A 22,949-nucleotide genomic window follows, 5' to 3' on the forward strand; every position below is an offset into this window, starting at 1 on the left:
CAGGCGCCCCTCCTCTCTTCTGTTCTCTGCCCAGACTCTGACTCTGCTTTTCTGGCATGCAGTGTGGGAGGCTGGGCTTCTGAGGTCATGATCAAGGATTTATCAAGGCGATTTGCTGAGGAAGCAGCGAAGATGTCAACAGACAGGCTGGCCTTGGACCCACCCCACCCAGGGAGGAAGCTTAGAGAAGACTTCACCACAATCATCTTCAACAATAACCAATAGGACCCACCCAGATTCATGGTAAGGTGCGTGGACTTCAAACTTATCTGCAGATGTCGTGTGCACTTGGATGCCCCGTGAACTTCCTAACAATAGGAAGCACCTGAATGTCTGCACAGGAACCTGGCTCAGAAACTGAAAGAAAAAAAAAAAAAAAATGGCCAGAAGTAGTCACTGGGAATAGCATAGAGTCACAGAGATGGCCCATCCTGGGGACAAACCACCCTTCTCCCCTCCCACCAGCTGCTCCATCTGCCTCAAAACCAACTGGAACTCCCAGGCCTGGCCACGGCTCCTAGGCAAGCATGGAGGTCAAGTGTGGAGGCAGCAATGGACCCAGGATGGCTAACCAGGCATCGGAAAGACTGAGTCTGCACTTCGCTCCTTGACCCCTCGTAATTCATTCTTGGCAGAACATACCAGAATGAACAAACTAGACCTCTGAGGTCATGGACCTCTCCCTAGGGGAAGGACCAGACAATAAGCCAACCCTGAGCAATCTGCAGCTGCTAGAAGCTGGGGAGGCCTAGGAAGCTTGAAAAAGTGCTGAGAGAGCCTGGCCGCAGAGGAAGCGTGCAGAGGCCCTGGGCTTCTGAACAGAACGTTTAGGTAGATGCAGATGTCCTGTGGCCTTGAGCACATCTGGAGAGCTAGAATGCGCTAGATAGATAGGGTGGCGCCGAGAGGGAGTAGGGTGAAGCTGGGGTCCTTTCATATGTCATGGAAGGTCCCCTAAAGGTCTTCTCTGTGGGGATGGGACCTCTGAGGGTTCTGAGTGGTCTTTAAGCCAGGGTAAAAGACATCCTACCACAGTACTGAGAACACAGAGAGAAGTTGACCAGGTATCGGTGGGGCATGCAGGAGATGAGACATGAGAGCAGGCTCCTCTGACTGGCTTTACTGAAGGATGCAAGTAGGAGACAAGGTCCCCAGAGAAACAGAGCCGACAGAAAGTGTGGGTAGTGTGTAGAGATTCATTAGTAAGACCTGGTTCCACAACTAGCACGCAGGAGGCCAGAAAGCTGGGGTACAAGCTCCAGCTGATGCTAAAGTCAGGTGACGACAGTCCTACTTGGACAGCAGGTGGGAGAATATGCTTGCACTTGGGAACCTCATGTTCCATTCAGGCCCCCAGTGATGCCCTTGAGACCCACCTACCTTGGAGGCATCTGCTTTGTGATTGTGAGTTTCATCTAGAAATACCTTCAGACACTCCAAGAAAAAGTGACCTGCTCTGGAATCCTGAGGGCCAGTCACTCTGACATAAGGTTAACCATCCCACAGTGAGGAGACAGTGAAGATCCTGAAGGTCTGCTGGAGCTTGCCGGAAGAGGGAAGGCCGTGATGATACAAGATGCAGCAATGTATTGAGCTGAAAATGCTCTACATTTACAGCCAGAGGTGCTCAAGAAGAAGCTGGGTCTGGGAACCGGGGCTAAGTTCTGGGGGATTCTAGAGAATGGGGCAGTCGTAAGAGCAGAGATGGACTCTGAGACAGGCAAGGCCACACAGGCAGCTAAAGGACCCACACCCCATCTGTTAGGGGCAGCAGCAGATGGGGGAGATGGGTCATGGGACACAGTCTCAGAGGAGGGATATGACAGAGTTTGTCGGTAAAGTATTACAGAGTCAGCCAGTAGAGACACTTGCTATCTGCCTCTGCGGGAGGGAGAGGCAGGCTCTTAGCAGATTCATAGACACTTGGGAATATGTCTAGAAAAGCTCAAGGTCAAGAACTGGCGCAGGAGGTCCCCAGTGAGCATCACATAGTTCTCCGACTCCTTGGCACATACTGTGTGGAGAGTGTTGGGTCCTGCTGGAAGGGTCCAGGTGGGTGCCGAACTGCTGACCCTGGAGCCACTTGAGAGCCTGAGGCACAGGGACCCCCGAGGGCTGAAGATCACCTGGAGCTGGTAATCCAAGTGGTGCCCAAGGACAGCTAGGAGGATGGCCAGGCTGAAAACCGGCAGGACAGTGACAGTTTTACCAAGGCAGCATAGCCCATAGAGTGGTGGAACCCAAAGGGCTGAGACATCTCTAGGAAGTGAGGGTAAGATCTGCACTCAAGGCCAAAATCCTGGGAAGCAAAGGCCACACTGTAAGCAATGGTCAGCTCTGACCATTGTCCACCCGGCTAGAGGGAGGAACTGAGGGGTGGGTAGAAGGGCACTGGAGAAGGTCTGTAGGAGGCCTCTCCTTAGCTGGGTTGGGGACAACTGTCTGTTACCACAATTAAGAGTCGTGATAGGGTGTGGTAGAAAGGGAACAGGCAGCTAGATTCATACAGGGATCTCCTAGGAATTGGTCTGTGAAGAACTAAGGAAGCTGAGCCTGAAGACGTGGATCCAAGTTGGTGGAGAGTCGGAAGAGGAGAGGGAGGAGTCAAGACAGAGCCCAGCCCCCTCTCCTCTAGGTTTGGGGTCCAAGTGCATGGAGGGGGAAAGAGCAGTTCTGCCTCACACACACAAAGCTCCTGTAGGAGCAAGAGTCGTTGCTCAGGTAGCATGCGCACTTACACTGAGCACACTTCTAGAGACAGAGGCCATGTCTGTCTTCGAGGCTTCAGGCTGTCTGCTCAGCAGCAGGAAGTTACCCTGTCTGCAGTGCTGAAGACAGACGAGGAGGCCACTTTGGTGCTCTGCCCAGGCAGTCACCTCAAGCTGGGGCAGATAACGCACAGGCATCAGACTTGCTTGTGAAAAAGTATCAAAGCTAAAACTAAGACCTCAAGGTGACGACAGGGCTTTAAGGCAGCTCTGGGCGTTCCAGGGTGTAGATGGGCTGCTTCTCAGTGCTCCTGAGCACTGCTGTAACCATCCAATAGGCCTTGTGGGCCTTCCCCCAGATGCCCACTCAGGCAAGTGGTAAGCCTCCTGCAGCCACATCCCCACAGGAGCTGGAGTCCTAGTACTGGTCCTGAGGCCATTTGCTGGTGGCCATTTACGAGGTGCTCCTGGTTTAACAGCATGCTAAGGTGTTTTCTCTTCAAGGACTTTCAGAAAGATTAGTGAGCTTCCCAGGGTACCAGCAGGAACAGGAGGCCATGTGCCTTCATCCTTTCCTAGCCCCATTGTCCACCCAGCTCCTAACTGTGCAAGGAGACAGACCCCCCAAGTAGAAGTAGGGCACTTGGGGACTTCACCTGACAACCCCTAAAAGAACTAAGGACTCAGGAGGGACCCCAAAGCTATCCAAATGTGGGCTAGATCCATTTGCCAGGCCCTTATCCAGAGCCCTCACCTCCTCCAGGACAAGGGCTCTCCCCAGCCTCTTCTCCCTGGTCCTGATCCTGGCCCACCCCTGTACCCACAGAGTGGGGTCTCTGCACTGGGTGGCTAAGGTTAATTGACTCCAGAGGGAGAACAGGATATGGTTTGTCCCTGTCTGTGTCCCACTCCTCTCCAGACCCCCTCACCTAGGATGGGGAGGTCCCCAGTCTGCATCTGAGGCTCCTCCACTGTGCCTGTCCCCTTCTGAAACCTGGGGTCTGAATAGCATCACTGGCTAGCCAGGTTGTCCAGGTGGAGCTGGCGAGTGGCCTGGCCTTTCCTCCCATCTTCCAGAGCCCACCAGGGATGCTCTGCTCTCTGTCACCACAGAATTTTGAAGCCACTCCGAAGCCTAGTCTCTGGCTCACAAGTCACCAGACCCTCCCACAGTTTCGAAAGGCCTGTAGTTCTGCCAGAACATTCCAATCTGAGGTTGCTTTCTGGTTCTCCTTATGGCGAGGAGGGAGAAAATTCAGCCCTGCTTGTTTGAAAAAAGGATTCAGGGGCCCCCAGGACTGGCCCTAGTGCTGTTGGTTCATTCCTAGGTTGGGGAAGAAACTCTCCCAACTAGAAAGCACAGGTCATTTGTCCGGCAGTAATGAGTGGCGTGATAAGGGATCAGAAAGTGGAGGAAAACATGTGGCTCCAAGTCCCAAGGCTACCTCAGAACATTGAGCTCAGCACAATGAACCCAAGAGCATGCATCCACTCTGAAGCCCACAGCCCAGACGCCTCCTCTGGCTTCTTAACTCAGTTAACCTGAAGCCTAACTTCGTTAACCTGGTGCATAGCTCAGATAACTTGATACTGATGCCACGACCTCTGAGGTGGAGAGCCCAAGACTGCCTGTGGCCCCAAAGGCTTGTTGACCCTGCAGATTTTTGACCCAGAGACCCGGATCCCACCGGATGTTCTTCATTACTGAGGGCGTGCGTGCCTTTCAGAGACAAGGAACAGCCGGCATGTGTGAGGCATTAGCCCTGTCTGCTCTCCTTGGCACATCGTGAAGCCCCGGGGAGTTTCCCTTTTAAAGAGGTGGCCCTTCAAAGCTGGAGAACTCGGGAGCAGGCTGTCTGTCTCTCTGGGTTTCAGCCACAGGACTGAAGCTACATTTGTACCCCCTGACCTGCGTGTGCCTGTGGTGAGTGTTGGGGTGCTGGGAAGTAGACCTGGGTAGAGGCCAAGCAATAATGAGGTACAGAAAGTCTCTTCCATTTCTGGGTAGAAAACATCCCACGAGCGAGCAGGGGAAACCTACAGAGAGGGAGCAGTGTCTGTGGGTCCCGTAAGCGACATCATGCAACACCTTGAAGGGAGAGGGTTCCCAAGGCTGAGAGCTTTCAGGTGACGGACAGGGGGGCCTCGTTAGCCCCAGGCAGAACAAGTGTTGCATCTGGATGCCCAGGACAGTGTGGCGGAGGGGGAGGATGAAGCTAAGAGCAGGACCTTTTTAGATGCAGCCAGGGCGTGCAAGGCTGGGGCGACAAAAGAGACAGATGACTTGGGGGAGCAGTTCACCAGGAGACGTACAGGACTCCTGGGAGGGATGAGGAGAGATATGAAGAGTTCACCAACCCGAGGATGAGCTGGAGGCGATGGGAGGGAAAGCTGTTCTTCAGGTGGCCTGAGACACCTCACGACATGGCCCCCGGGGAGGGAGCTAGGCTTTGGGGACAGAGGTCCGAGTGAGGGCTTGGCTGTTGGGCCTGAAAATTCAGCTGTCTGGGGGGATCTTTCTGTGCAGATATCAGCCTGGTATGCAGCTGGGAGACAGGCTGGTCTGCTGGGCCATCTGTGACCCAGTGACAAACTCTGGGGAAAAGGACAGGATAGATGACATTCGGGTCGCCACTCCACGTGCGGACTTCCTGGAAGCTCATTTGGGGGCCCTAGGTTCCAGAATCCACAAGTAGTCATAGGAAACTGAATGCAGCACTCAGGCACATGAGTGGGCCTAGGAACCAACTACTACCCAGAGTGGCTGGCTGTGACCACCCCGGGCCACAGGTAAATGTGACAGGGCCATATGCAGAGTGTGAGGCCTCCGAGTCTTATGTGGAGAGATGACAGGCTTATGTGGGCACATGTGTAGCTGTCTAGGCATCTGAGTATATGTTTGTTTAATATGTATGGAAAACGTCACACATATATTCATAAGCTTGTCCACACATCTGGAACTGCTTGTTTGGGGTGTGCCCAAGGGTTTCTGTCTGTGCCGATCTGTGAAAAATGTGTGGGACCTGGTAGACCTGTGTTTGCATGGATCCCTCTGTACAGAGAGTAACAATCAAACATGGATGTATGTGTCCACATGTGTTTGCTGTGGATGGTGTTTACAAGGGAGTACACTTGTAATGTACATTTAGAAACATGTCTGTGGAGTCTGTCTGTGTTTTTGCTGTGTGTGAGTGGTAACCGTGTGGATGTAGTTCAGATGTCTTTGTGTTTGCACGTGCTCCGTGACCTGTGTGTATTGGAGGACGTGGAGTCACAGATCTGAGGTCTCTGTGCTGCTATGCACTTACCCCATCTGCTCTGTGGCTGCCTGGTGGCATGATCAGGGTCAAGTTAGCCCATCTGGGTCTCAGGTTACAAGAGAAGCTTAGCGGCAGCTTCCTATGGTCCCACGTCATGTGGCTTGGTATAAGGAACTGTGATAAGCCCTGGCTAGTAATTTATTCCAGGGGCTTCAGTGTCAGAACTTGGTCACTCCAGGGGTGCCCCGTCAATGTGGCACATTTCCTGGGTTGGGAAATGGTTCACGGATGCACTGTGAACTCTCCCTGTGGTGCTCCTGTGGCCTGTCCTCTCTGGCTCTGGCTGGGATTGAACAGCACTGTTTAGGCACTGTGTGTTTATTTACTGTGTTTCTTCTGCTTTTGGTAAGTGAGCATGTCTTTCTAATGAGTAACACCATCCTGTGCATAGAATAAAGGGATGTCGTTCAAGGCCAACTGTAAGTTTGAAAGCAAAACCTGAAGCAAGGTTTGGGTGTAGATCTCTTGAGAAGGGATCATCAAGGCAGGTAGAAAGCAGTGTCTGAAACACACACACACATGCATGTACATATATACAGATATGCAACATACATGTACACATAGAGAGAGACACAGACAGCCAGAGAGGGGGGGGGAGAGAGAGAGAGAGAGAGAGAGAGAGAGAGAGAGAGAGAGAGAGAGAGAATAAACAAGCAAAAATGTAAAAAGAAAAAAAGAACTGGATGACCCAGAGAAGCCACTTGATTTCTGGCCTGCTGCTGTCTGTGCATCAGGACTGTTAGCTTGATCCCCAGGGAGCTGTGTCAATGTCGAGTGGTGACAGGTACAGTCTGGGGAGGTCTGGGCACAGCTGTATCAGGGATATTTGGATCTATCACATCCAGGAACCTAAACTAGGGTTGTCTTGGTCTAAAGCTGGTGCTCCTAATGCCAGTACCTGTTTCCTGTAGTGATTGTATGTATGGAATCAGGCCAAACACACTCCAGACTGCTGCCGCCCAGTCAGGTCCTGGCTCTTTCCATGGGGAAGCATCTAGGCCAGTCAAGAATGTGAGGGCACCAGAGACCCTGCCATGCAAGACATTCGGACCAGTGGAAGAAATAGCAATTAAGAACAGACATAGTATCATGTGAGACTTAGGCTTGTCATCCTGGCTCCTGGGAGGCTAAGACTGAGATCACTGAGAGTTCAAGGCCAGCCTGGGCTGCAGAATGGGATCCTGTTTTAAAAACAACAAAACGCCAAACTAAACATAACAAAATTTTTAAAAAAGCCACCCCACACCAAGTCAAAACGGAAACAAACATAGTTCCAGCTCCTGCTCCCACTGAATCCTCTAGGAGGTATCAGCAGGATATGTGTATAGCCTCCTGTTCTTAACCATCAAGAGGAAGGAAGGGAAAAATTCGAGAAGAATCTGCAATACCAGGAGAGCAGAAAGGGTTGGTCAGAAGGCAAAGGTCACAGCACACTGTGGGAAGGAGAGGTGTGAGGGAGGAAATCTGTGAAGGGTCGAGCCCTGTGGAGAGTGTCTACAGACTGACTGAAGGGAGGCTCCCCAACCCAGTAGAGATGGTGCAGATAGCTGAAGTTGGAGTTGATTGACACTGGGATTCTGGAAATGCCAGAGATGAGATGAGAGAGAGAAAAAGAGAGAGAGACAGAGACAGACAGAGAGAACTATAACCCAGTCAAGGAAGAAGGAAAATATTAAGAGACATCCCTGAGACAGGAATATTCCAGAACCAGGACAGCCTTTCTCGACAGTGTTTCTGGCCCACTTTAAGGACGCTGTGGCTGTGGTGGGCTCCTTTTGTTGCATTTAAGCCGAAATTGAGAAGGAGCCCACACAGCCCGGCCCAGCCCGCCTTGCCATTGCTCTAGCCTTAAACCTCAGGAAGGGAGCAACAGGGCTTGCCAGCTGCTCATGGAATGCTGTCAGTGCAATCAATGGAAGCTCCAGAAAACAGGAAAACAGAGGCTGGAGTTCACTCAGTAAACCAAGGGAACAAAAGAAAATAGTGTTGCTGCAAACGGATGTGGCTTTCGTAACCAGAGCAGAATGCCAAGGGGGAGAGCGCGAAGGCAGTCTTGGGAAGTTGGATATATAATTTCTGAAGTCAAACGTGAAGACAAAGAGAGGAAGTCACCCAATGGCACAGAAAAAGAAACACACACACACACACACACACACACACACACACACACACAGTCACACGAAAACCTGAAACAAGGCAGGGAGGGCATCATGGGGTGTGAGCCTAGGTAGGAGGACTGAAAGTTCAAGGCCAAGGCCAGCTAAGTCACCACCTCAGAATGAAAAGCAGGGTGTGGGGAGATGGCTCAGCAGGTAAACTATTTGCCACATAAGCATGAGGACCTGAGTTTGATCCCTACCCCTCACATAAAACGCTGTGTGAGAGAATCACAGACAGGCAGCTCACTGGTGCTCACTGGCCAGCCTGCCTAGCCGAATCAGTAAACCCCAGGTCCCAGTGAGAGATCCGTCTCGAAAATCCCGTTCCCGGGGAACAACACCAGTGAGAGACCTTTCTCAAAAAAGGCTGCCCTCTAGCTTCAGATGCCCGAAGCTAGGGTTCCACTTCACTCACTCCAAAAACAAAATGGTCTAGCCTTGTAGGCTACATCACTTGCACACGCATGTGTACCTGCATACACACAAACACACACCCACCTACACATAGACACACCCACAAGAAAGGTGAAAAGAAGGCTGGGAGGGGCAGTGGGGGCAAATACGAACCAAGTGTAACATATGTATGAATGAACATGTCCATAAAAGAGGGAGCTAGAGATGTACTTCAACTGGGGGAGTCTTTTCCTAGCACACATGAAGCTCGAGGACTCTATTCCCAGTGCCTCATAAACCAGGTGTGTTGGCACATACCTGTAATCCCACACTGAGCAGTAGGAGGCTGGAAGATCCTAAATTCAAGGTCACTCTCAATTAATGAGTTGGAAGATACAGGAGATTCAAAAGCATGTCATTCATTGAGAAATCACAGAACTGTCAGGATGAAGAGGTGATAATGTCCAGAGAAGAAAAAGCATGCCATCTACAAAGAACTAGAGTAATAAGTTATTATTTCTGTATCAGCTGATCTGATGTTGTTCCTACCAAAAGTTCAAGTGAGACAGACTGCAGAGCCTTCAAGATCATGGGGAAATGATTTACACCCCAGAACTGCACATCCAGCAAAACTGTTGACCTGGTGTGAAAGCTGAATAGACATAATGCAGGCTTGTAAAAGCTCAGAGATGGAGCCCTACACACCCGCTGCCAGAGAATGTTGTGAGGACTTGTCCTGATCAAGTAAGAGGCTAAGCCAAAGAGGAGGAGCAGTTAAAGTGCAGATGGTAAGTGGAAGCTGTAGGCTCCCAGCTGGCAGCCAGGGATCCTGAAGGAGGCAAAGTCGGATGAGAGCGTCTGGGAGGGAAGAAGGGATCGAGGTGGTGAGGGGAGACTGGAGTATCAGGAGCCTGGAAGACTGTGAGAACGGCACCCAGTGGGAGAGCATGGGACAATCAGAAGTTCAGAACAAACAGTAAGACACAGTTTGTAAAGACAAGGTCTTACAACCGAGGGGTCTCATATCAGATATCCTGCATCTCAGTTATTTATATTACAATTCATAAAAATAGCAGAATTACAGCTACGCGGCATCATGGAAAATAACTTCATGGTGGGGGTCGCCACAGCTTGAGGAACTGCATTGAAGGGTCGCAGCGTTAGGTTAGAATCACTGTCGAACTTTTCCTGCCAATGAGGAGGTAACACAATGACTTCTCAGTTTCAAGGAAGCTGAGGCTGAGAAACTGACCAACTGATACAATTCTGAGTGGACCAACAGTATAGGAACCCAGGATTTGAACTGGAAACCCACAAGGCCAACTATTTTGTTTTTGTGTTTTCTGCACCTGAAGTGGAACCCTAGCTTTATATATTCTAGGCAAATGCTATACCACTGAGCAACATTCCCCAGCCCTTTTAGGGCTTTTAAACCAATACAGGGATGAGAGGAGAAAATTGAAAAGTAGTTTTTAACAATCCAAGATGGGTGCGGTGGTGTACTTGTATAATCCTGCACTTGGGTGACAAAGCCAGAAGGCTAAGAGTCCAAGGCCAAGCCAGACTATGGTGGTGCACGCCTTTTTTGTCAGCACTCAGGAGGCAGAGTGTTCAGAGGCACTCAGAGTTCCAGGCCAGCCTGGTCTGCAGAGTGACTTCCAGGACAGCCAGGACAACACAGAGAAACCCTGTCTCGAAAACAAAACAGCAACAACCAAAAGAGTTCAATGCCAGTCCTGGTGACACAAGACAATCTCAACAACAACAAATATGAATTCACACATGGGAAGCTGTACATAAGCAAGAGGCAGGCAGGTCTAAACAGAAGGTTCGGTCCTTCCGGGGGAAGCATCATAAAGAGATGCTCCCAGGTGTGGAGACCCAGAGCTCAAACAGCATTTCCAGAATGGTCCAGACACTACACTGTGGTGCTGGAAGCAATAGGGAGGGGTTGCTAGGCTCATTCAGTGAGGATGGGAACGCAGACCTGACAACAGTATTTCAGGAGACTTTACCCGAAGAAGAATTGCAGACAAGCAAAATACCAGAAGAGAAAATAGGAGGAGGAAGCAAATGAATCCACGGTGTACTGTTCCTAAAGGGATGTGGTGGACCATGATGTGGGCGCTAAGGATTCTGCAAGGTACACAGGATTATGTAAGCCTGCTAAACAAGGAGAGAAAATGCTAGCAAAGGAGTAACGGAAAAATGAACGGGCTAATTGTAGGGGTTGAAGAAAGAACAATAACTTGGAAAACGTAGTGAAGGCCTGGGGTGTGGAGGTGCAGGGCTGTAATGTCAGCACTTGGGAGACTAAGGCAGCAAGATCACTAGAAGTTTCATGCCAGTCTGAGTACAAAGTGAGTTCCAGTCCAGCCTCAGGCAGTATCTTACCCTGCAAGTTCTTTCCTGTCCCCCTCCCCCACCCAACAACCTTAAAACACAAACACAGATCACATTGCAAGCCCAGGAACTGTGGCAGCTATCAGAGCAGGAGGCCTCCGAGTCCCTCTTGTCTGCAACAGGTCAGGGGGGTAGCCTGTGTGGACACCTAGGATGACTCAGATACCACAGAGGTACACGGACAGTGGCGCTTTCTGTATAGGGTCCTGGTACTAAGGATTCTTGGGGCCTCTTTGCCAAGAGACTGTGGGAGGTCGGCAGATGACATAAATGTGGCTCTTCTCCAGTGGTGAGGTACATTGATAGCTGCTACCTGACCCAGTCTCCCCAACAACCATTTGAGGTGCTGTCAACAGGAGGGAAACTGAGGCCCGGGAGCCTGGGCACCTGCTGAGGAAATGGCCTTTCTTCTCAGGGCCAGGGGCAAAGGAAGCACCAGGTATTGCCTGGAGGAGGGTAGGCATCAGGAGGATCTTTAGTGGATACTGTAATCCTGGCCTGTCAGAATTCAGGCACTTTGAGTGAACTGGCCCCAAAGGCAGGCCTACATAAAGGTACCAAGCCTCCGGGATCAGATGTGCCAGCAAGCCTGATGACAAAGAAACTGCCTTGTGCTAGCCCATTTGGAGCTCCTCCCAGGATCTGGAATCCCAGGGTCTTTCTATACCTCCGCCTAGCCAAGACAGCAACACCCAGTATGGACTTATCTGTGCTACCTATCCTGAAAGGGAATGAAGTGGTTACTCATTGAACACTGGGTGTTATAAACAGGACTCACAGTCTTAATTACCTGGACCAAAGGCCTCTGTCTTTTCTCCTGACAGACACAGCAGCTCCATCTGGCCCTTAGACAGGTTTTATTTTTTCTTTTTCTTTTTCTGTGTATAGGCCAGCACAGGGGTGCCAAGGCAGCTGTGGAAGCAGATCCCTGGGGACCTTGTAATGTTGGTCATCTGGTGGCTCTGGCCTCTGCTGGCCGTCTGTGCTTCCACCTCATTCCGGAACAAGGCAGAGGAAATCATGAAGACTACACCGGTCATTGATGGGTGAGTAGCTACCTATTGAGGTGCCTGAAAGGGCCAGAAGCCTTCACACCTCTACTGGGGACTCAGTTTCCCTACTGTACCATGGTTCTTGTCTTCTTCTGGCCTCGGCTTCTTGGTGGAGAGTCTTAGGACCTAAAAGGTTTCATCAAAAGAGGGCAGGGAAGGAAGGAGTTAACATCCCGACCGGCTCCCAGGGCTCCTGAAACTCCAACTTTGGTTGTGTCTGGGGGATTCTGAGGTCTCCCAACTCTCTACTCATATGTCTGAGGGAACGATCCATGCCCCTTACTTGAGTCTCGGCTGAAAAGCTGAGGCGAGGGTGGCTTTACCCCGCCCTCTTGAGCAATCCTTCCGGCTCTCCTCCATCTCGTGCCCAGCCAAATGCCAAATGCCAGTGCCTCTCTTGTTCCTTGCATGTGGAGATGTCCCACATGTCCAGTTCACACTGCCTGAACCCTCTGACATTGCTTGAAGACCTTTTACCGGCTCCTTCCCATCTGTCCTCTCCCGGCTGAAGCATGGTCACTCTACTTCTAGCTATCATATCTGCCTGCCCCTGCTGACCAATCACTCTCCATTGCGTTATTGTGGGAGACTCTAATGGACCTCCCACCGGCACCCTTGATCCCAGAGGCACACAGAGGCTAGAACTGCAGTTTGACCTGGCGGAGGTGGCCCTGTTCTCTCCGAGACAGGAGTCCTGTGCTCCCATTTTGTCTTCCCAAAGAGGGTGGAGAGGGGATGAGGAAAGAGGGCAGAGTGGTTCCAAGTATGGCAGGGGGCTCCTGAGGTATCTAGAGTCCCATTCAAGTGCTCTACCCCTTCCCAGCCTCCACGATGGAGATGAATTTCTTAGGTAGGCTGTAAGTGTCCTCAGGCAAAAGATTAAAGTCCCCTTCCTGGAGCCTACCTAGCCCTGCCTCAGAGACCTGGCAAGGCTGCCTTGGCTGGCCCATACCCATTCATCTGTCCATATAGTAAGTGTATCATAATAAATCTGTGCCAAGTGCAAAGGGTAGGGTAAGAGGGACGAAGGCAGTCCAGCCCATCCCGGACCTTCTTCTGGGAGTGATCTTCACGTGCAGAGACTAAAGCTTGTGCATCCCTTTTCTGAGGGATGGCTTGGGCACCAGCCCTAGGGAGGGGCGAATTCCCTGAGCTTTCCAAAGGAGCTTCCTGGTTTGGCTGGCTCTGGAAAAGCCATGACTGGGAGTGGATGGGGTCAGGGTGAAGGAGAAATGATTGGTGGAAGGTGACCTAGTACTTGGTCACAAACCTAAGTCGATTGTCACGTGATGCTGGGTGTAGCTGCATCCACTTGTAATCCCAGCACTTGGGAGGTTGAGGCTAAAGGGTCAGTCACTGCAGGCATAGGGCCAGGCTGGATTCCAGAATGAGCTCATGTCCAGTCTGGGTTATAAGAAAGGCCCTGCTTAAAAACACAAACAGCTCTAGGCACAGTGGCACACGTCTTTAATCCCAGTACTCAGGAAGCTGAGGCAGGTGGATCTCTGGAAGTTTGAGGCCAGCCTGGTCTACAGAGTTCTAAGACAATTGGAGCTACATAGAGAGGCCCTGTCTTGAAAAACAAAAACAAACAAATAAAAAAGAAAATAGAAATAAGGGGCTGGAGAGATGGCTGAGTGGTTAAGAGCAGTGGCTGCTCTTGTGGAGGACTGGGGTGTGGATCTTTTTTTTTAAACCAAATATCAGGAAGATCTACTTTAATTATTCTAACTGCAGCGCACACACAGCCATCAAAGGCCACTTGGGAAAATGGTTTACCTCTTGGTATTCTAACAGAGGTGGGAAGCCATCCCCTGTATGGCATCAGCCCTTGAGGTACCTTGGGAAGGAAATGGCTGAGTCTTTCCACCAAATCACACACACCCTAGTACTGCTTATAAACCAAAGAGATAACTCATCCCTTGAAGCAGGGAAGAGAGGGTCACTCTGTGGGAGTATCTGCAGAGTCCGCGTCAATTCGTCCCCTTCCTCATCCAGGATTCCTGGGATAGCTGTGACAGGTATGGTGCCCTCTGCTTCTGCTGCTGCCATGACCGCTTCACTTCTGGCCTCAGCGGCCTCACTTCGGGCCTTGTCTGTGGTGTTCCCATTTTCAGATGCTGTTTCGCAGGCCTGCTCTTCCAGCAGCTTTTCAGTGTGCGGGTCGCTACTGGTCTCCGCTGTGTCCACAGAGCCTTCCACTTCAGCCAGGACTTCATCATGCTCTGCAGCTGGCTGTCCTCACCCTCTTCCGCTCTCACTGCTGCTGTCATCACCTCTGCTAAGACTCTGCAGCGACCTCCTCTGCTGTCTCCTCCTTCTCCTCCCCTCCTACATTTTCATCTCCTTCTGTCTCAAGATCAACTGCTTCATTGGCAAAAGGATCCTCACCCTTGAGGTATTTTTCCAGCATCTTCACTATATGTTTGTTATTTAGAACACTCTTAGCCACACGGAGTTTTCTCAACTCCTCAGCAGCCAACCTTCGTTTGTGGTTATGGTCCACAGAGTGCAGATGCCGCTGGAGGAGCTGGTGCTATGCAGTAATCAGCACGTCCCAGGCCAGGCAGTGTGCGGCTCCAATCTTCTTGAAGAAATGCTCCTGGCCAATCCCTTTGAATAGATCTGGTTTGGGTTTAGGGCTTTACTTCAACAATTCCTGACGTCACTTCTCAATTTTCTTATTCCTGTTTATGGTGTACTCATGGAAGGATGGAGAGATGCCACCAAATGAAATGAGAACACAGGGGTCATTTTTTATATTAAATTTTTTTTGTTTTGTTTTTCAAGAAAGGGTTTCTCTGTGCAGCCCTGGCTGACCTAGAACTCGATCTATAGACCAAGCTGGCCTTGAACTCACAGATCTGCCTGTCTCTGCCTCCCGAGTGCTGGAATGAAAGACGTGCACCACCACTGTCTGGCTTGGGGGTCCGATTCTAAACACCCACATAGTAGCTTACAGCCATCTGTAAATTCAGTTCCAGGTGATCCAGTACCCTCTTCTCACCTCTGTGGGCACCAGGCACACACATGATACACACACAAACATACATGCTAGCAAAAAATAAAATACACATAAAGTGAAATAGATCAATCTAAATAATAATAAAACAACAAACAGACTGGTACAATGGCATAAGCCTGTAATCTCAACATGTAGAAGGCTTGAAGATCACAGAAAGTTATTGGCTGGTCTGGGCCACATGGAGAGTTTCTGGCTATCCAGGGCTACATAGTAAGACCCTGTCTCAAAAGAAACCATCCCTCAAAAAAAAACCTATGTGTTTCATAATGGCATTTGGATAAGGGACTGTGTATGTGTGCCTCAGTGAGGCCTTTATGACATTGCCTAGTGATGGACAGCTGTCCTGTTTTTGTAGAAGCTCTGATAAGAATGAAGACTTGTTGAGAGGTGGTGGCACAAACCTCAATCCCAGCACTCAGGAGGCAGAGGCAGGCGGATCTCTACAAGGTCCGGCCAGCCTGGTCTACAGAGCTAATTCCAGGACAGCTAGTGCTGTTACACAGAGAAACCCTTTGTCTTGAAAAACAAACCAACAAAAAAGAATGAAGATGCCTAACAAAGCATTTCTCCGGACAGATCCAAATGACTACATTAATAGTTACTTATTTACCTTAATAATGCACTCTCTGGGGAGGATACCAAGGTACCCCATGTTACAGATACCGAAGCCTAGGTGTAGGAAAAAGGAACTGGGATTGGAGATGGGAGTGGACAATGAGGACAAAGCCAGAGCTGGGGAGGGGCGACTGTCTCTGCCCACCTTACAGGGGCCTGGAGGGCCCAGCGAACACAGGCTGCAGCCACAGGACTGATAGCACGCTGTGGATGCCTCCTCAGCAGTCCCGTGCGTGCAAACCAGCACAGTGCAGATCTGTGGCAAGCGCTCTCCCGGGCCTGAGCCTCGACTCCAGTGAGCCTGCCCTGGCTGCTGGAGGACTCTGCTGAAGTTCAGTGACAACTCAGGCCCTGTGGCAGCAGAGGCAGAGGTGACGAACAGCCCTTGTGCTAGCCCAGGTTCTGGCTGTTGGCCCTCTCCTTCCTCCATGAAAGCACTGGCTCCCTTGGAACGCCGTGGAACTCAGAGGATCAAAGCCCTTTGGAGTCAGGTGAACTGGCCAAAGGCGAGCTGCGGTTTGCCTAGGAATAGAGACAAAGACGAGCCTGAATCCTATGAGTGGCGCCTCACTCCCCAGAAGGATGGAGACCAGGCTACTCCCTATGTGTCACGGCTTTCCTTCAAGGGGCAAATTTAATCTTTGAACTGAAAATGTCATATCCCTATAAGCTACCTGCATTGGTTCCCAGCCCCCAGACCCAGCCCTCTCCTCCTGCCTGGGGGTTGAGGTGGGGGCGCATAAGAAGGCCAGCCTAGCCATACTCAGCTCATGGTCACTTGGCCTGGAGTGCAATCAAGAATTTCACCGGTGTGCAGGTGTAGTCAAAGCAGAGGTGTTCCACCTCTGAGGTCTGCATGATAGTCTTGAGCCGTGGGATTTTGAACTGGAGAAGGGCAGTCTGGAAGCCAGCTGGTTCAGAAGCCGACAGGCCCAAGCAGACTTCCCTGACCCTTCTTCCCTCCAGGCACAACGACTTGCCTTGGCAACTGCTGAAGTTGTTCAACAACAGGCTGAACAACTCGGAGGCCAACTTGAACACACTGACTGGGACACATACCAACATCCCGAAGCTGAGGGCTGGCTTTGTCGGGGGCCAGGTACTTCCTCTGCTCTCCCATCTGTTCTGTACTGGGGTCTCCCCCTATCTTCCCTGTGGGACTGTCTAGGTTTGGCCTGCGTTAGAGAAGCATGCCTCCTGGTCCCCTGGGCTACAGGCCTTGGCAGGGCACACCTATCTGGACCAGGCCCCAGGGCTTCCAAAGGGGCAGGAGAGAAGACCCACATGTATGCTGGGGTAGGCTCAGATACCAGTGGTCTGGGCTATCAGCTCTTCCCCTTGGTCCCCCAGTTCTGGTCCGCATACTTGCCTTGTGACACCCAAAACAAAGACGCTGTGAAAAGGATATTGGAACAGATGGATGTCATTCACCGCATGTGCCAACTCTATCCTGAGACCTTCTTGTGTGTCACCAAAAGTTCAGGTAGTGTCCCACCAAGGCCCTGATGCCCTCCTGCCAGGCATGGTCGTTAGTAGAGGGTGGGGCTTGGAAACCCGAGTGTTTAGTGCCACCCGCCCCTTTGTTCTCGTAGGTATCCAACAGGCTTTTCAGGAGGGGAAAGTGGCCAGTCTGATTGGTGTGGAAGGTGGTCACTTAATCGACAGCAGCCTGGGTGTCCTGCGGACGCTCTACCATCTGGGCATGCGCTACCTGACCCTCACCCACAACTGCAACACACCCTGGTAAGGGGTCCCTCTGTGAAGGCTCCGGGATGGGGTAAGAAGGGGAGAGCCAACGTGACCTCACTCATGCCCAGAATTCTCCTGAGCTCCAGGCCAGGTTGTTAGGCAGGTGAGGGTGACACTCCTGACCTGCTCCCTGAACACGTGTGTTTCTCTTCAGGTCTGACAACTGGATGGTGGACAGAGGAGATGACGAAGCTGAGAGCCAAGGACTGTCAGAGTTTGGGAAGGTGAGGGGGAAGGACTACAGTCCCCAAAGGACAGAGGGCTAGGAAGGTGTCCAGCGCAGTGTCACACCTCAGTCACACGGAGCTAACAGTGCTCCTTTCCAGGGTTGAGTCTGTTGGCACCCCTGAGCATTCAGAATGCTGGATCCTGAGTACCCCACAACCTCCAGCCACTAGAGGGCTAATTAACACCTATCCAGTGCTGCCTCTCCCACGCCCCAAGCTCAGAGTGTCTGTGAGGTGTACCCAATCCTGTCTCCCCGTAGAGAGTGCTGAAGGAGATGAACCGCCTGGGGGTCATGATTGACTTGTCCCATGTGTCTGTGGACACCATGAGGGATGCGCTGCAGCTGTCCAAGGCCCCAGTCATCTTCAGCCACTCCTCAGCCTACAGCGTGTGTCCACACAGGCGGAATGTGCCTGATGAAATCCTCGAGCTGGTGGTAAGGGATCTGAGAAGTGAAGGGGAGCCCCTTGTCTCCTACGGGCCCTCTCCAACCTTCATTCCCCACCCCTCTCTGAGCAGAACAAGACGAGGAGTCTGGTGATGGTCAACTTCTACAGTATGTTTGTGTCCTGCTCAAAGGATGCCACCCTGTCTCAAGTGGCTGGTAAGTGGATATGACCACACAGTGACCAAGCTGGGGAGGGCCTTGCTTAGGACCCATACCTGCTACTCCCTACAGACCACTTGGACCACATCAAGAAGGTGGCAGGCGCTGAGGCTGTGGGCCTTGGAGGAGACTATGATGGCGTTACAGAGTAAGAGTGACATCTTGTTCTATGTTGATATGTGCTGATGGGACAGAGGAGGTGAAGTGTGTCCTGAGCACAGTGCAGGGCATTTTGCTGCAAGCCTGCTCTTCTGGCCTTCATATGACTGGAGAGTGTCCAGTCTGCAATGTGTGGTCCTCTTGGTCTTGGCATAGGCTTCCCAAGGGACTGGAGGATGTTTCCAAGTACCCAGACCTGATAGCGGAGCTTCTCAGGAGGAACTGGACAGACACAGAGGTCAGAGGTGTACTGGCTAACAACCTGCTGCGGGTCTTCTCTGAAGTTGAACAGGTGAGAAAGTGGCCATTTGGGTTTGCTGCCCTTCCCCCACCCACAAGGCAGGCTCCCTAACTTGGGTCTGTCTCTAGGTAAGCAATAACATGCAAGTTCCTGAGGAAGAGCCTATCCCCCTGGAAGAGCTGGGCGGCTCCTGCAGGACACATTATGGCTACTCCCAAGCCTCCAGCATCCACCTCCAGATGGGGGCCCTGCTGGTCCCCTTGGCTTCCTTGCTCCTCAGTCTGCATCCTCTGTGATACTGAAGGACTAGAACCTCTCGCAGTGCTCTCAGAGCTCAGGGAAGACTGGACATGCCAAGAGCCCATGTTGTCCCTGCAAAAACACACCCTTTCCCAAACAAGCAGCGGGCTTACCTGGGGACAGTGCAAGACACAGGCATACAATAAATGCAATGACCTCTTTAAGTGCAGAGTATGTATGTTGTCAGTACGCCAGCCCTGGAAGGTACTGCTGAGCATCTGGAGGGCAGATTTTGTGAGAATGGGCCCTGTATGAACAGGAACATTAAAGTACCTGAGTTCTTGGAGTGGGGGGACTGGAAAGAACCCAGATATCTGCAAAAGGTCCCACATGGGCATTGGCTAGTTTAAAAAATTATGGTCCAGGTTCCAGTAGCTACCTCCCCCCTCACTTACACATGTACGCAACACCCCCACAATGTGTACTCATGTGCACACAGCCCATACATATACATACACTCAGATGCACATATATATCATACACGGACACATGTACTCTGACACATATGAGATTCACACATACACGTTTATCTGGGTTCTGTAGTGCTAGGAAAAGACTCAGGAAATCTGAATTTGGTCAAGCCTTGGAGAGTGGGATCTAGATGGGATGGGTGCCTGGACTCTCCAAGGCTATCTCACACAGTTAAAAGGAGGTCTTCCCAGATTCACAGGGACAGAGGTGGTCTCATATCTGTTACACAGCATGGCTGTTAGTGAAATCAGGCCTTCCAATGAGGACATTCAAGGATGATCTTGTGAATCAACTTGTGAGGGACAGTCCTGCTGAGTGGCCAATGACTCCTTTCTGGTCCATACTGCTTAGACACTCCTCATGGACATGGGCAAGGACTGCTTTGTTGAGAGCCTGTCCCTGCGTGCTGAGAGGTACCCACAGAGGGTGAAGGATAGCACTGCCTGAGTATATGAAGCCTCATGGCTATATATCTCTGTCCTTTCAGATCTGCCTTCCCTGAAAAAATAGCTAGGTAGAGCAGAACTACAGCCTATGGGGTGACCACAGGGCCATGCACCTGGCTTTAACTTTTTCACTGTTTGAGACAGGCTCTCGTGTATCCCAGGTGGTCCTCCAACTCACTGTGCAACCATGGAATGATCTTGAACTTCTGAATCTCCCGCCTTCACCTCCCAGGTGTTTCAATTACATGTACAGACCACCTCACTTGGTTTATATGGTGCTGAAGATCAAACCTGGAACTCGGTGCATGCTAGGCAAGCATGCTACCAACTGAGCCCAGCCTCAGGTTGGCTTTTAGAGTCCTCCATGTGCTAGGCTACCCATTTGCACATGCCACCAAGAAATGAAAGGATAGGAACCTGTCCATCCCCAAAGTCTGTGGGTATTAGCACAGAAGACGACTTGGTTCTGTTCCTGTGTCTGTCACAACATGGCCCAGTGAGCAACATCCTTCTCTGGTCTAAATGTCTTGGGGAACATCCTGTGACTACATAGGATCAATTTATGAGAAAATGCTTAGTAAAGGTTTCTGTGCTCGCTGTCTAGTCAAAGCAGTAGAAAAGGTCCCCCTGGTGTATTTCCAGAGTATTACACCTCATTTTGACAGCTGGGAAATAAAGACACAGAGGTCCTACAATAATCCTAGACCCAGGTATAGTGTGGTACGTACCTGTAATCCTGGCTCTCAGAGGGCTCAGGCAAGATGACCACGAGCTTGAGATCAGCCAAGGCTACACAGCAAGACCCTGACTCAAAATTTTTAGTTGCCTAAAATAATCTTTTTGTTGTTTTTGAGTCAGTCAGGGTCTCATGTGACTCACTATGCAGCTAAGGATGACCTTGACTTCCTGATGCCTAAAATAATCGTAGACACAGTAAAATCCCTCCATAGCTCCCACCTCGGTGACACATCTCATCTGGTTCTGAAGAGCTCCTCCTGCTTGTTGGCCTTGTTTTGTTCACTTATCCCCTTTCCCTTCTGTGGGCCACCATCTTTTCATTTTAAAATTGTGGGGCTGGACATGGTGGTGCACTCCTTTGATTCCAGCACTTGAGAGACAGAGGCCAAACAGCTTAGGCTATGTAGAGAGACTTCGTCTCAAAACAAGCAAACAAACAAAAAGGCGTGTGTGTGTGTGTGTGTGTGTGTGTGTGTGTGTGTGTGTGTGTGTGTAAAAGAGTGGGAACATACACATCACAGCATGCACTGGAGTCAGAGGACAACTTTTGAGAGTTTGTTCTTTCTATCTTGGGTTCCATCAGACTCAGATCAGCAGATTTTATGGAACCATCTTCATGTTCTAAGTTACCACCCTCTGAAACACCCAGGCCTTGCCGAGAACCCGAGGTCGATCTGCAGCAGGTTTCACAGAGGTGGGGTGAAGCAGCAGCACCCCCCTTGGATGCAGGTTCTAATCTTTGTGTATAGGGAGATAAGCTGGGATCTCCTTTCTGTCTAACAATGATGGGTAAGGCAGCCCTTTGAGCTAATGGGACCTACAGGAGACCACTGGAATGCATCTGAGGCAAGCAGTGGATTCTAAGTGAGGCCGACCTTGACTGAAGGCTGGGTTACTTACTTCATATGTCCCCAAAGAAAAGTCCAGATAAGTTGGGCGAGTCTCCCATAATGCAAATGAACCTACCAGAACCACACAATCACCTTGAACAGTATAAACACACACACACACACACACACACACACACACACACACACACACACACACACAGCTTGATAACTGGATACAGTTAGTAAGTTTGTCCCTGCCCCCTTCCTTTGGAGCTGAGGACCAAACCCAGGGCCTTTAACTTGCAACACAAGTGCTCTACCACTGAACCAAACCACCCCAACCCCCAGGAAGTTAAGTCTGACACTACTTCAGGTACAAAACGAAGAGGCAGAGTCCAACCTCCAGTGTTGAAAATAAACAAAAAGGAGAGGTGAATGTGAAAGTCAGCTTTTCACTGTCAAAGGAGGTAAATAAACAAGATGGATGGGGTGCTGACATTTTATCTGAACCTCTTGGGAGGCCAAAGTGGGAGGGTCTTGAATTCAAGGCCACCCTGGGCTACATAGTAACATCTCATTTAAAAAAAAAAACTTCAAAAAGTGTGTAGGTGTTTTGCCTACATGTATGTCTGTGCACCATGCATGGTATGCCTGGTGCCCACAAAGGCCAGGAAAGTGTCAGATCCCCCACAACTAGAGCTACAGGTGGTTATGAGGTGGCACATGGGTGCTGAGAATTGAACTCAGGCCTTCTGGAAGAGCAGCCAGTGCTTTTAACTGCTGAGCCACCTCTCCAGCCCTGAGATCTCCTTTAAAAAAGAAAAAAGCAGCTCAGCAGTGGTAGCACATGCCTTTAATCCCAGCACTCGGGAGTGAGTTCAAGGACAGCCTGGTCTACAGAGTGAGATCCAGGACAGGCACCAAAACTACACAGAGAAACCCTGGCTTGAAAAACAAAACAAAATAAAACAAAAACCAAACCAAAAAAAAAAAAAAGAGAAAGAGAAGAAAAAAGCTGTAATCCTAGCTCCCAGGAGTCAGCACCAGGACAGCTTCAAGTCTGAGGCCAGCCAAATAACTCTAGTTCAGTGGGAGCTATTTAGTAAGGCCTTGTCTCAAAGAAACAACAAACAAAACAAAACAAAAACAACAAAAAAGGAAAATGTAGAAGTTTCAAATCGTCAGGCATGGTGGAGCATGACTCTAATCCCAGCAGGTAGATCCCTGAGTTCAAGACCATCATGATCTACACAGTGAATTTCAAAACAGCCTTCTACATATTAAGACCCTGTTTCAAAGGGAAAAAAATGTTTTAAAGGTACAAATAAGGAAGAAGGCCAGGCTGGCTTTTACAGTATTAATACACAGTCCTAATGTTGTCAGAGAGTTATACATCATGCATTTTGTCAGCTACTCATACTTCCTGGGAGTGTAAAGTGTGACACAAAGTCCATTTCTGTTTGGTGTGTATGCATGGGCATGAGTATGCATTTACAGTTCAGATG

The 22,949-nt window shown here is 50.5% G+C and overlaps 1 protein-coding gene across 3 annotated transcripts; it reads left to right on the plus strand.

The window, feature by feature from the left end:
- The first annotated feature begins 4,454 nt into the window (after positions 1–4,454).
- Dpep1 (dipeptidase 1) lies at positions 4,455–19,123 on the plus strand. 3 transcript variants are annotated; one of them, XM_028880883.2, is made up of 11 exons: positions 4,455–4,632; positions 11,872–12,029; positions 16,642–16,774; positions 17,026–17,158; positions 17,268–17,418; positions 17,579–17,648; positions 17,912–18,088; positions 18,172–18,256; positions 18,332–18,407; positions 18,575–18,710; positions 18,788–19,123. In XM_028880883.2, the coding sequence occupies exons 2-11, from the start codon at positions 11,926–11,928 to the stop codon at positions 18,953–18,955; spliced, it is 1,233 nt and encodes a 410-aa protein (XP_028736716.1). In that variant the 5' UTR covers positions 4,455–4,632; positions 11,872–11,925; the 3' UTR covers positions 18,956–19,123. The 3 variants fall into 3 exon arrangements, with proteins under 3 accessions (XP_028736716.1, XP_037062238.1, XP_037062239.1); XM_037206343.1 differs by lacking the exon at positions 4,455–4,632 and adding an exon at positions 9,264–9,368; XM_037206344.1 differs by lacking the exon at positions 4,455–4,632 and adding an exon at positions 11,070–11,156.
- Positions 19,124–22,949: the final 3,826 nt, after the last annotated feature.

Source organism: Peromyscus leucopus, chromosome 5 (genome assembly GCF_004664715.2).
Source record: "Peromyscus leucopus breed LL Stock chromosome 5, UCI_PerLeu_2.1, whole genome shotgun sequence".
Classification (NCBI taxonomy): domain Eukaryota; kingdom Metazoa; phylum Chordata; class Mammalia; order Rodentia; family Cricetidae; genus Peromyscus; species Peromyscus leucopus.

What these genes read in the sequence shown, in the direction of transcription:
- Dpep1 (XM_037206343.1), top strand. An exon ending in ATGAAATCCTCGAGCTGGTG is followed by an intron (nt 18,089 to 18,171) that starts GTAAGGGATCTG and finishes CTCTCTGAGCAG; the next exon opens with AACAAGACGAGGAGTCTGGT. An exon ending in TCTTCTCTGAAGTTGAACAG is followed by an intron (nt 18,711 to 18,787) that starts GTGAGAAAGTGG and finishes GTCTGTCTCTAG; the next exon opens with GTAAGCAATAACATGCAAGT.